This window comes from Atheta coriaria, unplaced genomic scaffold, assembly GCF_025399875.1.
Source record: "Atheta coriaria isolate IRGN ID8LTWV9N9 unplaced genomic scaffold, Caltech_Dcor_3.1 hic_scaffold_6_pilon, whole genome shotgun sequence".
In the NCBI taxonomy this organism is placed as follows: domain Eukaryota; kingdom Metazoa; phylum Arthropoda; class Insecta; order Coleoptera; family Staphylinidae; genus Dalotia; species Dalotia coriaria.
Window position 1 is genome coordinate 9,648,898 of NW_027045448.1, and position 20,472 is coordinate 9,669,369.

General features: G+C 34.5%; 3 protein-coding genes, 1 long non-coding RNA gene and 2 other non-coding genes across 8 annotated transcripts in view; 3 read left to right on the plus strand and 3 right to left on the minus strand.

The window, feature by feature from the left end:
* Positions 1-170: 170 nt before the first annotated feature.
* Positions 171-1,651, plus strand: MED27 (mediator complex subunit 27). Its single transcript, XM_065304532.1, has 6 exons — positions 171-568; positions 632-776; positions 842-966; positions 1,036-1,129; positions 1,188-1,394; positions 1,455-1,651. The coding sequence occupies exons 1-6, from the start codon at positions 387-389 to the stop codon at positions 1,584-1,586; spliced, it is 885 nt and encodes a 294-aa protein (XP_065160604.1). The 5' UTR covers positions 171-386; the 3' UTR covers positions 1,587-1,651.
* Positions 1,652-2,719: 1,068 nt separating this feature from the next.
* LOC135793531 (alpha-tocopherol transfer protein-like) lies at positions 2,720-5,705 on the plus strand. Of its 2 annotated transcripts, XM_065304531.1 has the most exons (6): positions 2,720-2,794; positions 2,874-3,059; positions 4,128-4,532; positions 4,587-4,780; positions 5,127-5,343; positions 5,398-5,705. In XM_065304531.1, exons 3-6 carry the CDS (start codon positions 4,130-4,132, stop codon positions 5,595-5,597), a joined length of 1,014 nt encoding a protein of 337 aa, XP_065160603.1. In that variant the 5' UTR covers positions 2,720-2,794; positions 2,874-3,059; positions 4,128-4,129; the 3' UTR covers positions 5,598-5,705. The 2 variants fall into 2 exon arrangements, with proteins under 2 accessions (XP_065160603.1, XP_065160602.1); XM_065304530.1 differs by having other exon boundaries at positions 2,770-3,059.
* On the minus strand, positions 4,918-4,999 carry TRNAS-AGA (transfer RNA serine (anticodon AGA)). Its single transcript has one exon. It is a non-coding gene; the product is annotated as a tRNA-Ser (tRNA).
* A 704-nt stretch (positions 5,706-6,409) lies between the features above and the next one.
* Positions 6,410-20,472, minus strand: part of LOC135794188 (Krueppel-like factor 5) — a 75,605-nt gene continuing 61,542 nt past the window's right edge. For both annotated transcript variants that reach the window (XM_065305370.1, XM_065305371.1), the window contains exons 2-5: positions 9,461-9,823; positions 8,940-9,393; positions 8,818-8,877; positions 6,410-8,756 (exon numbers count right to left, since the gene is read on the minus strand). In XM_065305370.1, coding sequence (XP_065161442.1) covers positions 8,566-8,756; positions 8,818-8,877; positions 8,940-9,393; positions 9,461-9,823 — 1,068 coding nt within the window. In that variant the 3' untranslated portion in view covers positions 6,410-8,565. The remainder of the gene's footprint in view (positions 8,757-8,817; positions 8,878-8,939; positions 9,394-9,460; positions 9,824-20,472) is intronic.
* TRNAG-GCC (transfer RNA glycine (anticodon GCC)) lies at positions 9,882-9,952 on the minus strand. The gene has a single exon. It is a non-coding gene; the product is annotated as a tRNA-Gly (tRNA).
* On the plus strand, positions 19,195-19,719 carry LOC135794278 (uncharacterized). Its single transcript, XR_010548861.1, has 2 exons — positions 19,195-19,439; positions 19,494-19,719. It is a non-coding gene; the product is annotated as an uncharacterized lncRNA (long non-coding RNA).

A 20,472-nucleotide genomic window follows, 5' to 3' on the forward strand; every position in this document is an offset into this window, starting at 1 on the left:
TACTTCGTATTTATATTTATATTTGAACTTAACGGGCAAATATTGCCAAAACAAAGTAAAGTTCAAGCCGACGTATGCAAACGCGGTTTTATACTATCTATTAAATTTTATAACGATGTAATTCTTCTTTTTATGTCATCTTCTATATTGCATTAGATAATTTTGTAGTCCATAGCAATTGCGATAGTTTCTTCGATGTTTAATCCACAGATTATACACTGGATTAGACCTCTTTGTTCGTAATAAAATTACTGTTTTCTACTCAACCGGTACAGTCGTATTCTGTAGGAGGGCGCTTCCATTCGTATTTACTCGAACCGAATTTTGTTAGGTTACCGTTCATATCTAAAGAGAACATAAACACAAATTTAATAATTGAAAACATCATGGTTGATGTAGAACAATTACACACGGCATTAAACTCCATCAAAGTACTCCGTTCGAACGTCGGCATTGTATTTACGTCGGTGAGCAATGGTCTCAATGCTGAACATGAAGAAGAAGTTAAAGAAAACAAGTATATTCAGGAGCTGCAGGAGTTGTTGTCAACTGTAAATAAAAACTTGAGGTGAGTTTAGTCCAATCTTTTTTGCTGTATTTGATCTAAATATGTGCTGGTCTAAATTCATAGGGAAGTAGAAACTGCTGTTTCCAATCTCACACCACCACCAGGCCCTTTTAACTTGGGCAATTCAACTTTTTTAAGTCAAGAAACAACACAAGAAAGACAAGCTCTGTATGGACAGCTAGTTAACAGTTATAAATGGACAGATAAAGTAATTGTCATTAAGAATTTTAACCTAGTCCCTAAAATAAAATAATATTACTGAATTAATTTTAGATCAGAGATTATAGTGGTTTAGCTGGGAATATTCTGTCTGCTAACTCAGTTAGCAAAACATACAAGACTTTTGGAGCAACCAAGAGGAGAAAGACACAAACAAGTAATCACAATGTTGCACCAGAGTTAGTAGAGGCTTATAACTAATAAATTTCATTCACAAAATACTAACATTTTTTATATTTTAATTGTAGAGTTATTGAAAATTTGGTCACTGGCATTGATCGTTTGTTTCCTGATGTGACTATAACAGCAACTAGACCATTCTCACCAAATCCAGTTATTCAGGTAATTTGATTACTTGTGATTACTATTATATTTTATTAAAATATTATAATTTGTACAGGCATCCTTGGGAAGAACCCTCAAAGCTGTAATTGCTTTCAAAGGATTGATGATAGAATGGGTCATTGTAAAAGCCCACTCTGAATCTAATGATTTGTGGACCGAATCGCGATATAAGGTCTTCAGGAAAGTGACTGAGAATTGTCATGCTGCTATGTGCCACTTTCATTCTCCAACAATGCCTGATTTGGCTGTGCGATCTTTTATGGTAACTTTTATCTAAATATAATTTCGGTGTTTTATATTAAAACCAATTTTGTGTTTAAAGCACTGGTTCCATAGTTATATAAGTTTGTTCAATGCGCCATGCAAACGATGCGGGAACTATCTTCATAGTGCGCTGCCACCAACTTGGAGGGACATGAGATCTTTGGAACCATATCATGAAGAATGCAAATAAATATCAAAATATTTGTATTTATTTCATATGCCTATTACTTTAATGAATAAAAACAATTAAATACATTCAATTTATTTTTTAAACTTATTACTTTCTAGGAATTAAAAACAAATAATTATTTTTTAAATTTTTGTTTGCGGTTTAAAAAAAATTGCATCTGCTCCACAAACGAAACATGCTTCTTTGCCGACGGGTCGAACAGTCAGGTGGTAAAGTTGGTAAACAAAGATGCGTTACGCAACTTGCTTTCACTCTTCGACGAGAGCAAAAGTGCATTCGGTGCATTCGTTCCACCCGTGCCGTTTAAGTATCGTCAGCATCACAACAGATAGAGCGCGTACCGTTGCGGCGCGACCGCCTTTGCGGTGTGTCAGCAATGGAACATGCTGTGCAGTTTGCACGTCGCGCAGCATTCGCTCACAAATGCAACAAAAAGGAGCAGTGACGCAATATTGCCATATTTATGCACCTATTTGCCGATTACATAACACCTTCTATATTGTGCATACGCGTCGAGAGGAAGTCTGAAATTAGGACAAATCGTATTATAATAAATGCGCGCATTTCTTGTATTTCGTTTTGGTTTCTTAATTGAAGATTAAATGAGAGCAGTTATATGATTAGATTTTATTGACATTGACCATTAAGATATAACCATTTATTCCAGAAATAAACTAACAATCTATTATTTATAGAAAATAAACTTTCTTTCGGTAGTAAATGAATCAAGTGTTGCTAATAATATGTTGAGCTTTATTAAAACTCGTTAGATCGTACTAATTAAACTAAATTGGTGAAGTAAATTGAGGAAATGCAATCATCAATTTCTCTCAATTTACTCATTTCTGGATATATCAATATAATTTTTGTTACCGGAAGCTTAAAAATATATTAAAACCGGTAAAATGTCTCTTGCCTAACAATAGATATTTATAATAAAAGCAGAAAAGAACAGAGAAAGGTTTCATTGAATAATTATGCAGGAACACGCAGATTATTGAAAACTGTGTCGCAATTTCATCCACAATTCAATAATCATTAGACTTGTGGCTGGTGAATCAGCCAATTATGTAAGCCTGCACTAATTCGGCCTAATTCGCCATTCACGTACACTCTCCTGCTGTCAGCTTACATTCGCTAGCTTTCTTGCGGTTTGGGTGAATTCGTAAACCAAAAAGTGGTGTGTGTATACCGACATTTCTTTTGCGGTGAGCAATCAACATGATCGGTAGCAGCTGGGTGGGGTGCGGCGAAAAATGTGCATTTCCACATCTTCTCATATTTTAGTCGTCGCAAAACTGCAACTCGTCGTCAGTGTATCCAGTCTGCAATCCCGCACATGTCGTACAGCGTGTACCGTTCTTGCGTTTAATTCCTAACCGAGCGCGAAGCGGTTGAGTTTCAAATATTCGATTTCACGTCGTTATCCAGTTTTATTAAGTGGTTTGTAAATTTATAAGCAGATATCAGACAGTAAGTAAAACTTCATTATAATGTTTATGTGCCATAAACAATACATTTTTGCATTTTAGATTAGAATGTATATAGTTAATATAATATGAATATGAAATATTCAGAAAAATTGATTATATTATTATTTACTAGACTGAATTAAATTATTACTATTTTTTAAGTTAAGAAAAAAGACAATTTTCTTTTCAAACTTTTGCAAAATCAGTTTTAAATTTTAGTAGAAATTAAAAAGCTCAATTTCGATGCTAACAATTTTGAAAATTCAGTTTTATCTTTATTTTATTCACTTTAAAACTAATGTCCAAAGTAAAAAACAAATGACAAATATAAAACTTCGTAAAAGCAGACGATTAAATATTTAGCAAATTTAAATTTATTACCGTGTTTTTAATGTTATTGTTGTTATTTAAAGAAATAAGTATCTTAGTCGTGTCTAGCCATTATTTGTTTGTTATTTGTTTTATAAATTTTATAATTTAATGCAATTTGCTGTCAATAAAATGAATCAAAAAACGTGCCTGATTATCATCTAAGTAGGTCGCTGAGGTGCACTGAGGCACCTTTAAAGTGATATAACATGTACCATTGTGTTACATAATCTCACGAATTAAGATACTTTCTCTCGCGCGAACTTAGCTGCACTCCAATATGTAATTGCAACAAGCAAATCCATATATCACGCACGTTGTGTTTATTATGCATGTTTATGTGTAATTGATCGTTATTCATTCTTGATTTTATTGTGGTTTCCTCTTTTTACAAGAAAGGCACTAGGCCTTCAGGTCAGACTGCGTAAAGTAGAGCACAGGGAAAATAATACCAAAACAACACAATGCATTCAAAGAATGCAATATTAATTATATCATTCATAGAATTACTGTGATATCTTATAATTATTGAAACATGAACATAAGAATGGTTTTTATTTAGTTCTAATACTCGACTATTCATGATTTATGAACAATTTTTGCTCGTTTCCGTGCTACGGAACATTTCATATTGTTAAATTGATTATTGTTTGTATTTGGTTGCAATTGTGACTTGACAATTGGGTAATTATTTGTTTAGAGATGTCTCGCGCAGAAATTAAGTGGGTAACCGAACCCGATGATTACGAATGCACTCTATCGGAAGAGACTCAGGCCATCGCTAAGGAGGAGTTACGTGAGGACAAGAATACTCGTGATCAGGCACTCGCATCCATACGCGAATGGATTATGCAAAATCCGAAGATTTTGAACTGCCGTCTCGATGCCAGATTTCTACTGCGATTCTTACGATTCAAGAAATTCAGCGTTTTGCAGGCGCAAGAAGCGATTCAACGTTATATTCTTTTAAGACAGACTTTTGGCATTGCTTTTAATCATTTGGACATTCGTATTCCCATGATGCAAGACCTTACTGATTTGGGATATTTGTTTGCTGTTCCCAAGAGAGATAAACTTGGCAGGAGGATTATTATTGCTCGACCAGGCTAGTAACTTGTTAGATTTTTGATGACAATAGTTTGATCTAAAATGGTTGTAGGAGTGTTCGATTTGGAGCAATTCACAAATGCAGACATGTGTCGCATACATGGCGTTGTCTACGAGACATTGATGGAAGACGAAGACAATCAAGTGCGAGGATTTGTGCACATCGCGGATGGCCAAGGCGTGGGATTCGCCTATTTGACGTTGTTTACTATCAAGGAAGCAGTGCGCATTGTGAAAAATGGAGAGGCATGTTAAACTTTAATCAAAAATTTTATGTGAATCATTTCTCGCCCAGAAAACGCGTTAATCAAAACAAATTAATATTTACCGACTAATATAAGTAAAGTAATTTATTTTCAAAAAATAAAATTTGGACACAGGGTCGCAGTCGGTAGGATTCGAACCTACGCTCCCAGAGGGAATCTGATTTCTAGTCAGACGCCTTAACCGCTCGGCCACGACTGCTGATACTTTATGCTTAACGCGATACTCTCTTAATACCGTAGCTCCATACTATACCATATTTTAATACATTACGCACGCAAAACTTGTGTCCTACTCTACAGCAAAGTAACCCAATTCTTATTTTTAGAAAACTTTACCAATGCGTCACAAAGATGTCCATGTGATTAATGTGCACCCATCAATGAAATTTGCTGTAGACTTTGGTTTATCGCTGATCTCGGAAAAGATCCGAAAACGTGTTCATTTCTATACAAACTTGGATGAATTTTTAAAAGCCGACCTAGTTGACAAAGAGTTGATGCCGAAAGAATATGGAGGGACAATTCCCATGAGTGAAATGATTGGTATGTTCATAAAAATATTTGACTGGATTGTTTTGACATTTGAACTCATTTCAGCTTCATTCAAGAAAGAGTTGTTTGATGCAAACCCCACTTTGTTATCACATGATAAAATGGAGGCAAATGAAGACTTATTTAGCCACCAAGCAAAAATTGGTGCAGTTTCTGCACTAAAACGAACCGGCACCAACTGTGGCAGTGAAGGTGATTCTATTTACGGAATCACAGGCAATTTCCGAAAACTGGAAGTTGATTAATTTCGTTTTGTTTGTTGCAAATTTTATAGAATAGTTTTTGGTGAGGGGTAAATGTTGGCACATTTGTTATAGACTGCACAATAAAAATGCTTCGTTGAGAAAATGAAACAGTACTCACGTTTTCATCTGGTCCATTTAATGTCCTGCATTATCGAGTCTAGGCACGAATAACCTTTTCCCAAGATGTAAACAACTGAATCAGCAGTTTTATATTTTGTTTCTTGCATATGTCGCAATACAATTCTTGGCTTAATGTCTGCAGGAAAACCCGCGTGTAGCACAACGACACGATGCACACCATGTTCACTCATGTTTTAATTGTATTTAAAATGAATTTATAATAACTGACTGTTAATCAACACAAAATCGGATGTGTTATCAAATAAACCGAATGCAACAGCAATAAACAACAACACGCCACGCCGCACAACATTTACTGGACAACTGAAAAATAATGTATATAAAAAATGCGCGCTAAATAAAAATTACAATTCGGTGTTGGGAGCGCCATCTGGCCGCCATATTATGAACTTTTAAGTTATCACCATTGCAATAAAATGAGTCTGTTTTCAATTAAAGTGGAATATTTAAAAAAATACTAAATGTATAGCATTTATATACATACAGTATTAAAGAGAAATTGATTCGGCATCGTATGCGTGTAGCGGTTTTTGATAAATTGAATAGATTTAGGAATGCTAGGCAAAAAACTATATTTTTTAGTGGCACAGTTGTGCATCGAAACTTAACTCTTAAAAATGTTAATTCTTCCAACAGTTTTAGCAATAAAACAAGAATAAAATAAAATAAAATATTGTAAAGTCATTTCTGTATATTACATCATTACAACAAATGGTAAAAATAATATAATAATTATAAAATTACTGACGATTTAGATTAAATTCAATTACATGAACTAAAACATAACTCATCAAACGGCCAACATTGCTACTTAATATAAATAACATATACATTAACAAAATACACATCATACAAGCCAAATATCTGAACAAAATACACAATCGAAATCAACGGTATAATATTCCATAGTACGCATTTATTTTTTACATCGTAATACATCTTGCTGGAATGTGTATAGACATCTCGAATGTATCATTCATAATAATATATAAGTAGTTATCTATCTCTGGACTAGTATCCAGTCAGTTTTGTTTCTAATCTTTATAATAATGTATGCTACATATACAGGACGCTAAGTTAATTTGCAAAAGAACGATCTACAACGGTGCATAAGTTGACGCAAGTGAGTGGAATGCGAGTATGTACAAAATAATTTATAGATTAATAATTACTGGATATATTCTCGGTGCACAATGAAAATACTGTTCACCAATACTCGTCAATAAATTGTGTTATATATATTTGGTAACTTTATATACTGAATTCAATTTGTGAACTGGGTACGCTTTAATTGCAAGCTGATATCGAGTAAATCGTGAAGGTAAATATCTATCGCACTACAGAAGAGAATACTATTTATAAAAATCACAACGCTAGTACGGTAAAGTGTAGAATTAAATATTACAAAATTGCTTATGATATCGAAAGAAAAACAAACAAAATTACTTGCGTTAATAAACATTGTACGCACATTATAATTACAAACTGTTTTTCTACGATATTGCGTTGGTGGTGAGTGTATTATCACAATACTAATTAACATTTAGCATTTATCGTAGAAAACAGCGTGAAAAAGCAACTTTTTATCATTGAGTTAAAAAGTCTCGTTTTATACACATAAAATACAATATACTATTGTGGCAATCTGGAATGCTGTTAGTTCTAATAATATTTACGCAAAATATCGTAGTGCTACCTACCACTTAGAGAAACTTTAAGATTTGAGGTGACTTCGGTTGGTTAAGACCACTTTCGTTATGATTAATTCAAAAAATCATTTCATTCGTGGCATTTTACAATGATAAACTTGATTGAAGTACAATGTACCACGTACATAATTGTAACTATAACATTGACTGATACACAATTGATTATTAAATTTGGATTCAAAGATTTTAGGTGCACACATCGCATAGCATAGCAAATATAACATAGCCCTCCATTAAAATATGGATAAGAAAATACTACAACTCATTGGCAATTGTTAATCACAAGCAATTAACACAACGCAACAATTTCAATCAAAACATTGCAATAAATAATAATTAACAATGAAATTACTAAAATATAATACCTATATGAATGTAATCTGGCAGCTGGTGCTTAAGTTTAGTCGTGTACATGATTTAACTAATTTGTAGCAGCTAATGTTTTAAATAAAATCACATTTTATAATTTACTATCGTAAAGAATGATATAATACAATTTTACAAGGTAAGTATAATAACAAATTTACATCTTAATATTCAGTAAATGTCCAGGGTGCTCAGACATTTTGTATAAATATAAATTTATCAAATTGTTGAAAAGCCATTGATTGATTGGAATAAGTTTGATAAAATGGCAATTTTAAGGCATATCGTTAAGGCCTCTTGTCGTGATAACATTTTCATGCTTGCAAAGGACACTTTGTAGTTCTGATAAGGAAATAAATAGATAATTACTTAAATTCATTAAGTTTGTTCGTCCTTGTGATGATGATTGGATAAGTAAAATAAATTAAAGTAGTATTTGAGATCTTCACAGATTGGTACCGAATTAACAGCTCGATCAATAAAATGGCAACCGCATCTATGGCTTGATATTTGTTAACTTCCTATTTCGATACGAATGCGCAACATTTGTTGGTTGTTGTATTGTTGAAAATTTTCACCGACCATTTCTTTATCCTTGGTCACAGGGGAATGAAAACTCGACTGAAGCATATATTTACCGTGGAAACGATTGTGGAATGAATTGTTTCTGTTTTAGCATTTCTGCACTTCTGGTGTGACTATACGGTGACGATGGCCGCGTTGTTGTTGCCGCGACGATCGTTGGCGACTAGTCACTTATTTGTTTTTGGTAAATGTCGCTTCATGTGCAGTGCCAGATGGTCAGAACGCGCGAACGAGCGTTCGCAGACGGCGCATTTGAATGGTTTTGCACCGGTATGCTTCCGATAATGGCGGGTGAGTTCATCGGATCGTGCAAATCGCCATTCGCAATCGGCCCATTGACACTGATATGGTTTTTCACCTAGATCAACAAAAGAATACATTGTTAATCCTCTATATTATAATATTATTAATATAAGTACCTGTATGGATCCTCTGATGAGCTTTTAGATGAGAGCTTTTCGTATACACTTTTGTACATCCTGCAACAATAATAAAACAAGTAAATAAATCCAAATGTAAATTGAATTCGCGGAAAACATACCCATAAAATCGCAATGATGTATCCTTCGCTTTTCGAGCTCCGGATTATTTCTCCGATTGTACCGAACCCCCTGCGTGATCCGCGCCGGCGCTTGCGGGGTAGTGGGCTGGCAGTTTGGTGCAGGATATGGCGGGGGCGGCGTGCGTCTCGGCAGCGTTCCGCCTGGTGATCCCGGCTCCGAACTGGGCGGAGTCAATGGGGACACGTACGGAATGAGCCGCGACATTGGTGGATACAAAGCGTTGGCGGGCGCCGGCCCCAACGGTGGGCTGCCATATTTTCCATGCGTTTGGTGATTGTACTGCGCATGCGCATTATTATTGGGCGGATGGAGGACCTGCTGCTGTTGGAAGTGTGGCGGCTGATTGTGTTGAGGACTCATCGGTTGTTGTGGATTGTAAGGGGATGAAGGCGTCCCCATTAAATGTAATGTAGGCGCAGGTTGTTGAATAATCTAATGAGCAAAATATAAAACCTGTTAGTTATGAATAGTTTTAAGAAAGCATTGCTAATTTATGTACCTTTTCCGTTTTAATTTCCAAGGGGGATAACAATGGCGTCGGGGTAGGTGCGCATGTGGCGGACATATCATCAATGGCTTCTAGTTTTATAAGACCAGCACCGACCGCCAACATGTTAGCATTCTCCGGATCGATATTTTGAATACTGCTTGCAATGTCCTCCCATAGTGGTGGCCGCAGGAAGACATCGTCGTCATTCCCGGGCAGCGTTCGCATGGACACGTAGCTCATGGTCTGCTGGTGGCGGGGCGGTTCGAAGAATTCATCGATCTGCGAGGCAGAGTCTCGCCGTGGTTTTTCTAGCTCTTCGTCGAAGCGTCGCTCCCATTCCTGCTTGCACAGGAACGTTTCAAAGTCACTTGTCTGGAAATAAGTAAAAATAAATTTAAAAACCAAAATTAATATTTAAAATCAAAAAGCTTGCATCGGCCGGGAATCGAACCCGGGCCGCCCGCGTGGCAGGCGAGCATTCTACCACTGAACCACCGATGCTTGATACAAACATTCTAAATCTCAGTTTCTAACAGAATCTACAACCTACTTAATCCACTGTACTTATCTTATAATTACAAATTAAGTAGTAAAATATAAATATCTTATTTCCAATATAATTCTATTTTAATTGATCCGATAAGAATCCAAATAAAAACCATGAGAAAAATAGTTTTTTGATCGTATTATATTGAATGTTTTCCACATTTAAATGAATGATTATGTGATAAATCTTGGCCGAGACTTTTAGAGCTTTTAGACAAACGTTTATGCGCACCAATGTGAACGCAAGACAATCGTAAAATGTAAAAGCCAGTCAAAAGCAAGCAGCGTGTGTGCATGTACAACTCATAACTGCAAATATTTATTTATTGGCCATTAACATATCGCGTGAAATTTATCGACTAAACCAAATCGAGGTAACACTTTTAACGTTAGTGTAATGTACAGATAAATGTATTATTTTCAGCAAACTCTCAACCGAAATTTATTGAAAAGTCCATGATAAGTTAAAAATGAGCAGATTTCACAACTTGTAGAAAATAACATCTCCGTTTTTGATTTGTAGTCTTCAGTAATAAACAAAATGCATGCAGGATTTCATTATAAATTAAATGCGATTAGAAACTGTGTTTATAGCTGCATCATTGCAAAATTGGAAATTAAAGTTTTATGACTCAATGATAATACACAATTGGAAAATAGTTAAATAAGTAATTAATTAAATAATTTAATAAAATGCACGTTCACCATGGCGATTTGTCCTATAAATTAAACAAGATTATGTAATTTTCATATAGTTTCATGGAAGACAATAACTATATTACAACATAAAATAAAATAACGTGATATTTAACGATATAAACCTAATTATCTAATTATTATTTATTAATATGATTTTATCTTAATATGTTACAAACTTTCCTTCCTGAAGTTGTTATATACGAAGTATTTTATCCTATAAATACTTTTTCTATGCCCTTATTGTGAATCTTTCCTGTTAGACGCTTTGTATGACATCGGCGTTGTGTTGTTTATTAAGCAGGAAATTAAAATGTGGAGCAGTGTCCCCATGGGGAGTCCGCGTTTCGTTTCACCAATCCGCAGCGGTCAACAAACGAGCGATATTCGTGTTTGCCGTGCGCTCGTGTTCGCGTCCCTGGTTGCGAACAAATTTAATTAATTAAAAAGTCGCTCACAATAGAAAATTAATTGTGTCCAACTCACTGAAGGGTATTTATTAATCATTCAGTGGGACACGCATTCACAAGATACACCGGGAAAGCGCCACGCTTCCAATTGAATGAGAAATGAGAAATGATGCCGTGAAAAACAATATAGGAACTGAATTAATAATTAACTCAAACAATTCTTAGGAATTTTGGTAGTTTAGATATAAACCTGATAAAATATTCCATTCCAACCACAAATATTTACGTTTTCTAAACTTAAACCGATAGAATTCATTTCCTGACCTAAAACTGAAGTTTTTCAATCATTCAAATAGAATTTTATGACAACTACATTTAAATAAATGATATAAAAGATGCAGGAAGATCCGATACCGTCAATGTTCTCCGTTTCAACTTATTTTTTTATGTAACTCTCCGCTAAAATTGAAAGAAATTTATACAAACATTATGCTAAATACCGCGTACAAAAAGTCATTGAACTATCATAAAAACAAAGGTTACATTTGAATAAGAAGCGCCAAGAATAAGAATAACTACGCAGAGAGAAGAACTGTGGTGGTATTATTATTCAAGAGGCAATATGGCGTACTCGTACGCGTTCAAAGCGAATGACACGACGTACGAATGTTTGCACGTATTAATTGAATGTTTTATCATTGTTGTCTTGCAGCATGTAATCGAATTTATGGACGTACGAAGTACTGTACATTCCGGGAATGCAAAATTCATCCGCGCTCAACGCAATCAATTTAATAATATTCGTAATATTAATTCGTTTGTATTCATAACGAATCGCGTGCTCGATGATTAATAACATTGTTGATTGGTGCGAAACGGGCAGAGATCTACTTTTGGAACAATCGGTGATTGTCTACAGATGTGGACATTGTAAACAATCACTCGTAATGAGCCACAATAAACTATTACAATCAATATAAACAAATGAAGTAACGGTGATTAAATTGATGACGATGAATCTTGCCTGATTAAGTATTTTGCAGGATGGTGACTCACTTATTTTATTCCAATCACCGATTTGGTGTTGTGAAATCAAATGCAAATTAAAGAGGATTGCCATCAATTAGCATTAACATTAATTGCTTGCCTTGCCATTCTTGAGATGAAAGTGTCGAAAATTTTACCGAATAGCCGATAAGTTAAATATAAGAATAAATTACTTTCAAACTTTTAAACTATTAAAACACTCTGTATTTGGGTTTTATTTGTTTAAACTTGATGTTCGTGGCTTTTAAAGTTTTACCAAACACACAAAACACAAACATAATTCACGTGAGAAAGAAAAAAACTCTTCTACAACATTAAATTATGCGTAGGAGTAGCCCTTCGGACATTAACAAATTGAGTTAGGCACTGGTCGGCCTACCGCGCATCCTCGACGCGCGGACTTCTCGACGACCAGAATGAAATTTTATTAATTACAAGTAAGATTCTCATCACCGTCTCCTTTCGTATTTGTTCGAGCGCAGGCTTTGCTATCATATCGCGCATTAAGTTGCATTAGCTCGCGCTCGTCTGCTTGGTGATTCACGTTGCGATGGCTCGTTTTGCATTCGTCAATGTCACGTTGAACAACTACCGTAAGTGAGTAGGTAACATACGCGTACGTAGCTAAGAAGTATCATGTCCTGCAGTCTTTTAGTAATGCGTGTGCGTGTGGAATTCTTGGTAATTCCAACCGTATTGAATTTCTTTGGTAGTTATTCACAAAATTTCAAACTATCATAATTTTTCATTATTTTTTTTAAATTTATAAAATAAACAGCAGTAAAATATTAAATAGTAGTTAATAATTTTATTAGGTACTGAACAAGTCATAATTGTGATCTATACTAATTTAAAAACATGTTTCAAAGCGATATTCACAATTCTAAATAAAAACTACTTCAAAATGATTTAAAATTACGAAAAATAAAATTTACGTCTATTTACATGCGGTATTTGCGTACCTGCAGATGTTTACACGTCTAATTAAAAGAAAATTATGATTTAAAGTTAAACTTAGCCATATATATTATAACTAATTAAAATTGATTGGAAATACACGCGCGGTGCGCATAATATTGTTATACAAGCATGTACGCGCTGCGTTTCGATATGTTGTTGTAATAAACGTTGAAGCTGTAAGATAATACCTATCGGAGGCACCGAAACTCGTTGAGACCGCACAAGAAGTTTGTTTGGCGTTTTTTCAGTGCGCGCGCGCTTTTCTTTCGATATTACACAATCGCACAGTCGCGTATGCATCTTATCTCTCAACCGGGCGCACACAATGCGCCAGCGCAACGAGGCCTGTATCGCACGCGCGTTCCGAAGGGTAATTTTTCTCATCTCTATTGCCGTGTGTGCAGGAGAAGTGAGGAGAAATGCTGCTTACAGCATGATGGCGTGTGGACGAATATTTCATGCGAAGTGAACACACGTGTGTATTAAATAAGCGCTAAACTTTCAAATTATGTCGATAAGTGTATCGTAATTTTGCATATAAACGCGTTCATGCGAATTAATTTTCAGTATATTTGATTTGGACCGAAATAAATTTCCGACAGGCGCGTGCTAAGCATCATATTACTTAAGAACTAATATAAATTCAAAAGTAGTATAGTAGCGACACCTATGAGTGATTCAAGAACTACTTTGTTTTCTTTTAGTTTTTAATTAATTTCTCGAAAATTATTTGTGATAAAATTATGGTCCTTTCAAAAATTTATTTTAAATTAAATTCTACACTAGTTTTACTATAAATTTGTTCAAATAAATTACTGCAGACAAAGTTATAAATAATTGTCAGGTAAAGACGTCATGGCTATACCTATATTTGAGTCGTTTATGTTATCTTAACGATTGAGGTATTTCGAATTCGATTAAATGCGTCTATGTGCAAAATATGCTAGGCAATAAATTATGTTATTATAGCAATGATATTAAAATCGTATCATTTTCAAATCAGCATTTCATGCAAATCGAGTTTCTTCAAGCGATCGACATAAACGTGACTGAATGTCAAGGATGAATGCAATGACTTAATAACTATCCAATGCAATTCAAGACTTTTTAAATTTACTAAAACGTGTTTAACAATATTCACGTTTCTGAATTAATTCTTACCTTCACGTTTCAATCCTGCACATTTTTCACAAAATATAAAAATGTGCACATTTTGTTATTATCAATTCAATGTCTACATTTCTTCATACAAAAACCTTTTCTTTTGCATATCTACATTTCCCTTCTGTCATCATAAATTTCTATGCGTAATTTAAATTCTGTTTACATGAATAACATTAACATTCTATATTAACATTAATTATTGTAATGAGATCATAATTTTTCAGCGCGTGTGCGTGTCGAGCCGACGTAGTGTTTATCCATTTACCACTTGCCCCGCACGTGCGGTCGTGTGGTCATCGCTTTCACCCTCGGAGGCGCACCACGCTAAAAAGAGCCCCCTCGTAATGGTTGCGCCATTACCAAATTACCGAACGCGTGTCGCACATTAGCAGTTACCTGCCGCATTTAACTTTCCCGGTTCCAGTTTGCCCCCTCGCTTTTTTCCCGCAGGTATCTTCTTCCCTCGGCGCCACGCGACGACCCTTTGTGCTGTGTGCGTTAACTTAACGTGACAATGCGGCTTTATTTTGTGATTATCATCTGTCTATTAAAATTGGGGCCTAGGGTGACGTGTGAGGTTGATGTTGGTACTTAAATATTGAGCATGTGATAAAAAAAATCGAAGTATAAAAGATATTGGAGGGAATATTAGTAATTAACTAATTAAAGCATCAAGAATGATGCTTTTTCTTTATTGTATAAATAATTTAACTACTTTTACTGCTAATTTTGACGCTTAAATGATGCCGGAAATCATATTAATGTTGTTTTTCTCACGAGGTATGAGATGCAATTTTAATTAGACAATTCGCAGTCATCACATTGATTTATACCCAACACAAGCATTAGAAACGCAAACCAAAAATCCAAATACTCAAATACCGCGCATCAAATTATGCTCTCAACCACCAGGAGATTAAACGTCGACAACAGTTACACGCCATTCCGATGGCGAGCGATACAACCGTCGACGCTGGAGACAAAACGAAGCGAAAGAAATGTAGAAAATAAAGTAAAGGAAGAGATATACGTACACACACCGCAAACAACGGCCGTATATCAATGGCGTCGGAATATTAAACACTGAGACGCGCGGGTTATTATGTATGAAATGACTGCTTGAAATTTATTATAACGTCTTCATTAACACGCGCGTTAAATGTTTTGTTAGGTCGCCCGTAGATCTTGCACGAGACGCGTCAACTGGGCGAGAAATCCGAAAGGAATTATTGCCCGCAGAAGGAGGAACACTAGCCGCAGTCGCGCGCATTAATAAGAAAAACAAACTGCGGAGAGAAAGATTAGGATCCTCGCGGAGATGCGTTATTAATGTGTGTGAAAATGAATTTGAATTAGAAGGTGCGCGATTCCTACATTGCGGTATTTCTAATTTTAAATTCATAATAAAGACATTAGTCGTGTGGTAAGAAAGAAATAAAAACGTGGAGACAATTTGCAAGATTGTATGATAGTTATTTTGTAATTACTCAAAAACTATTTACGTTACATGAATAATATCTTCAGAAATTTGTTAAGAATTTAACATTTGAACCGATTATTCGAAAATTTAACCGAAAAATTCATTTTAAACCAATTTTCAGTGAAATTAAAGTTGATTCAATAAATTTTACCAAAATCACTCTTTAATTGTATAAAATCTTAAGTATAACAATTCTACAAACAAAATAATATGACAGAAGGATGCAAAATTTAATTTAAAATCAATTTCCAAAAGAATTGTGGTTTAATTCCAAGTAATTTTTGAGTAATTAATTCATAACTAAACAAAAATCATACTTCGAAGAATAATTTCACTGCTTAGTCATTCTTCAAATGTTAAGTTAAAGTTCAATAAACCAAACGGATCCGTAATCGCTGTAAAAAATATTACTCCAATCTAATTATTATAATTTGTATTCAGACATGATTGCTCATTAATAATAGTCCAGGTCCAGATAAAATTACGCTCTTGTACAGTGGTGGTACAATGATGACGAAAATTTATAATTAATTACTCGCTAAGCTTAGATATTATATTGGCAATTAATTCTTCGCGGAATAAAAACATCAACGAAGACAGCTCACACTTTTTACCACATCTACTTAGCTATTTAGTTCGCAATTTTATTTCTGAGAAGAAAAAAAAAACACAAACAAAATAACGTTAGGTTTATTTTTACAGACAGCTCCTAGAGCAAAGAGCTTTCTAGATTCAATGAAAATTAAATGAATCTTTAAACATATCAGCAGGATCATACTAAATGGTCCGATCGAATGGAAGCAAATCAATTCGAATACATTTCAATGCCGCTTTCGGTAGATAGCGCTTGTTATAGTGGTCTGGGTTGGAATTACCATATGTAATTGAGTAAATTAATGATACACAATTAATAGCGCAAGCGGTACCCACTATTTTACACCGGTATCACTCCATAATCAAGCTATTTTTAATCGTTTTTTTCTTCGTGCTCCATTGATTTTCTTCCTTTTTAGTTACAGAGTGCATCCGTGTTGTTTCTGGGAGTTCTGTGTGTTTAAACAACCGCCCAAAGAACACACATAAAAGAAATGTAAAATAAATACCATAATTTTAAATAATACATAAATAAATAACAGAAAAACGATAAAATATAAGTTTTATCGTTGTAAAATTATGAAAATGAAATTTTTTCAAAATGAAATGGTTTTCCACTTTAAAACCTTGGTAATTCCTAGAAAAACATTTATTCTTTATGAAACTTAGGTGATAATGTAGAAAATTACCGTAAAACATAAATTTTATATTTATATTTATATTTCTTCAACACAACACTTATTTTCCTCATATTTTACAATGAAATACAATCAGTCGTGATCATTCCATGTTGCAACTTTGTAACAATCGTTTATAGCCAGTGCATGTCAAACCGATTGTAATTTTTCGATCAATAATACACCCGAGAATGACATTTTGTGCGGATCAGCTTATGCAGCCAAACGGCATCAGAATGCGACGCGCGGTGCTGTTGGAAGTCGGATTCAGTTGGTTGTTGGTTCAATGGCAATTTAGTGATTGCGTCCGCATTTGCATATGAATTGCGCTGCGTTTGAATGCATATGCTAGAATTCACCAATAAGAAGATTTACACCAGCGCCGGTACCGAACCGAGGCGACGGATTTAATGCGCGGCATAAATAAGGAATAAAGTAATCTAACATATAAGTTAACCAAGCGGGCCGACATTAGCGCAATCAATATGCCGACCTAGTATATATGGCGACCGGTGAGGTAAGGTAAACTGCTAACTACGGATTAGATATCCGTAATCCAAAACGCCGATGGTAGCATTTGTAGGACCTTTGCAATTAGCGCTAATTGTAAATTAATGACGGAATGAACAATGACTTAAGTTTCAGTCTAGTGATGCAACGTCCGCAAGTGATTATTATTTGTAGGGAAAGCCTTGGTAAAATGACAAAGTGGGAAAGATGACGAAATCAAAGTTTCTACTCTACAACACTATATAAGTAGGCATACTTTTACGAATCGAAGTATGTAATGTTGCCTACCTCTACATTGTAGGTTATGTAGTTAATAATGCGATATAAAACGAAATAATTCCATTCAAATATCTGAGAACAAATTTATCCTATTCAGGAGGTTAGAGGTGATGCAGCATCTGCGCTTTGCGGCCAAACGTCGAAAGCAACATTTTAATTAAAATTTACCGTTGGTTCATCAATTGAAACCAAAGCGAAAATACTCAACACGAATGCAATTTATTACAAATTATCTAATTACACAAAAGTATTTATATTGATATTTGTAGAATATTGAGTTGCACATATTATTAAACATCTTAATAGCATAATACACACAAAAAAGTATAAAACGCATACAAGTAGCTAAAGAAATTCATAAAAAGTACTATTCTTTCTTTTATTTTCTTTTCCACGGCGAACAAGCTGTATAAGCAAAGTTAAAAGATATTATTAAAAGAGTACCTATGCATATAACACAATAAATATGTGTATTCAGTTTTAACTACTCGTTCGGTAGTCGCCGGCTATATTATGAGCAATGTAAACATGTAAATATGTAATTATGCGCCGAGCATAAGCTCAACCTTAATGATAATATTGCATTACGTCGCTTTTTACTTCATCCTATTTTATGTGCATAAGTACGCGCACGACGCCGGAATATAAAGTGCGCTCAAGAAGTTGCAGCGGTAGAACGAAGGAATATGCGCGAGCAAACATTTCAATGGTGAAATCGTGTGGGACAAAATTATCGATAAATTCAACGAAAATGACAAACCGTTGAATCGTCCATTGAAGACCTCACATCCGACAACAGCGAAACCACACGAGAACAGCTTCTGGGTATTGAATTATTGAATTAACTACAATAACTTTTAAAAAATTCAAATAAAACAAAGAACGTATTTATTAACGACCTTTAATCTTTGACTTTTCAACAGATTGCAGAATAATTGTTACGAGTATGAAATCGTATAACTTAAATTTCAATTTTTTGATTTATGATTATTAAAACGAAATTAATATCTTTTATTTATTCACGCGGATAATATATATCAGATGCCATCTAAGAATCGAATAAAATCATGTGGCTTGTTGGTTTTGTTTATCTCTACAAGAATCTTACATATATTAACAGTAGATTTACAAACATTTAAATACATGCGCAAATAAAAACCTCAAAATTTCAATAAGCAATGTGTAAAAACACATTTTATTATTCACTTAATATTTAATAAATGATTTCGTAAATTTGCAATTTATCTGAGTCTTTTCATACACTCGCACAGTGTGAATGATTGTATCGAAATATTTTCACACATTATTTGAATCGCCCACGCATATAAAATGTTTATTTCAACAAATAAAATTGATGATTTTGACATACATTGACATACGTACAAGGATCCGACGTTTTGTTTTGAATTGAAAAAATATTACTAACGTAATGGCGGAATCATTCACTTCCTCTCAAGAACAGTCTGAAGGAGCTGGTGATACCACCGAGGACTGTCAACAATTGTCTGAATCTCGTTATATTTTGGCTAAATATCGTCTGCAACAATCACCATCAGCAACTACTCCGAAAACTGTAGAAGAGGCTGATTTAGAGAGGGAAGGGCCGATAGGTCCTGAGTTTTTACGTAAGTAAAAAGTTTTTATTGATAAAATAAGTTTTCAGAATGTCTTGTTCATAGCTCCAAATATTCATGGTGGTGAATTTCATTGCAACCGAGAAACTTGCTATCAACTTGCATGGTGTCTATGCGTCCCATGCATTTCAACAAGTTTATGTTGGATACAATGCTGTGAGAAAATCTACGAGTGTATTGGGAAGTATATCACCGAAAAAGAAGAAGAGTCCGAAATGATTTGTTGCACCATGAATTGTTGTCGATTATAAACAATACTTAAAACCTTTTATACCTACTTATAAAATGAAAATATCTTTACCTTTATCTTTACATTTCATGAACATGTGAACATGTGTTCTCGTTTACTTTCATCTTGTGTATGTTTTATGCAAGAAAGCAGTTTTCGGACTTTTTGAGCGCGACACGCACTTAACCCAAAGAAGCGTTCATGCGCATTACTTAGCGAGTGCGATAATCCTCGAGGTAAAAGAATAAAGAATGGTAAATATACTCTTTCCAAGTAGTGAAATAATGAATGTATGTGTAGGTAAGTACTAAATAGTAAATGGACAGCGTTATAAATGACTTTTGTTGTAATGGTCCCAGGCTTTAAGCCAAGTGTGCGCGCAAGTTTTTCGGTTACATGGCATGCGCATGCATCGGACGTGTACGATGGACCAAGTAACGCCGATTTCTTTGCGGCTTCTTGGTCGAGGAGTAGCTGAGAGAGTAGTTTTGGGTATAATTAATAATCATCACTTAGGCTAACACCTCGCTGGTGGAATATTTTTTTACACAATATCTTGTTCGTTGAATTTCTGGTTTCTTTGTGTTCGGAGAAGATACAAATTAAAATTTTGCATAATTCTCAAATTAAATTAATGGAGTTTGCGTTTTCATGGATGTGGTTATCCAAATTATGTGTTAGTTTTAGTTATTGATTAATTACTCAAAACCTAATCAGCGTATGGTAATTATTTCTTCAGGAATTGATTAAATATTAAATTTTGAATATACATATGTATTTATGCAAAAAAATCAG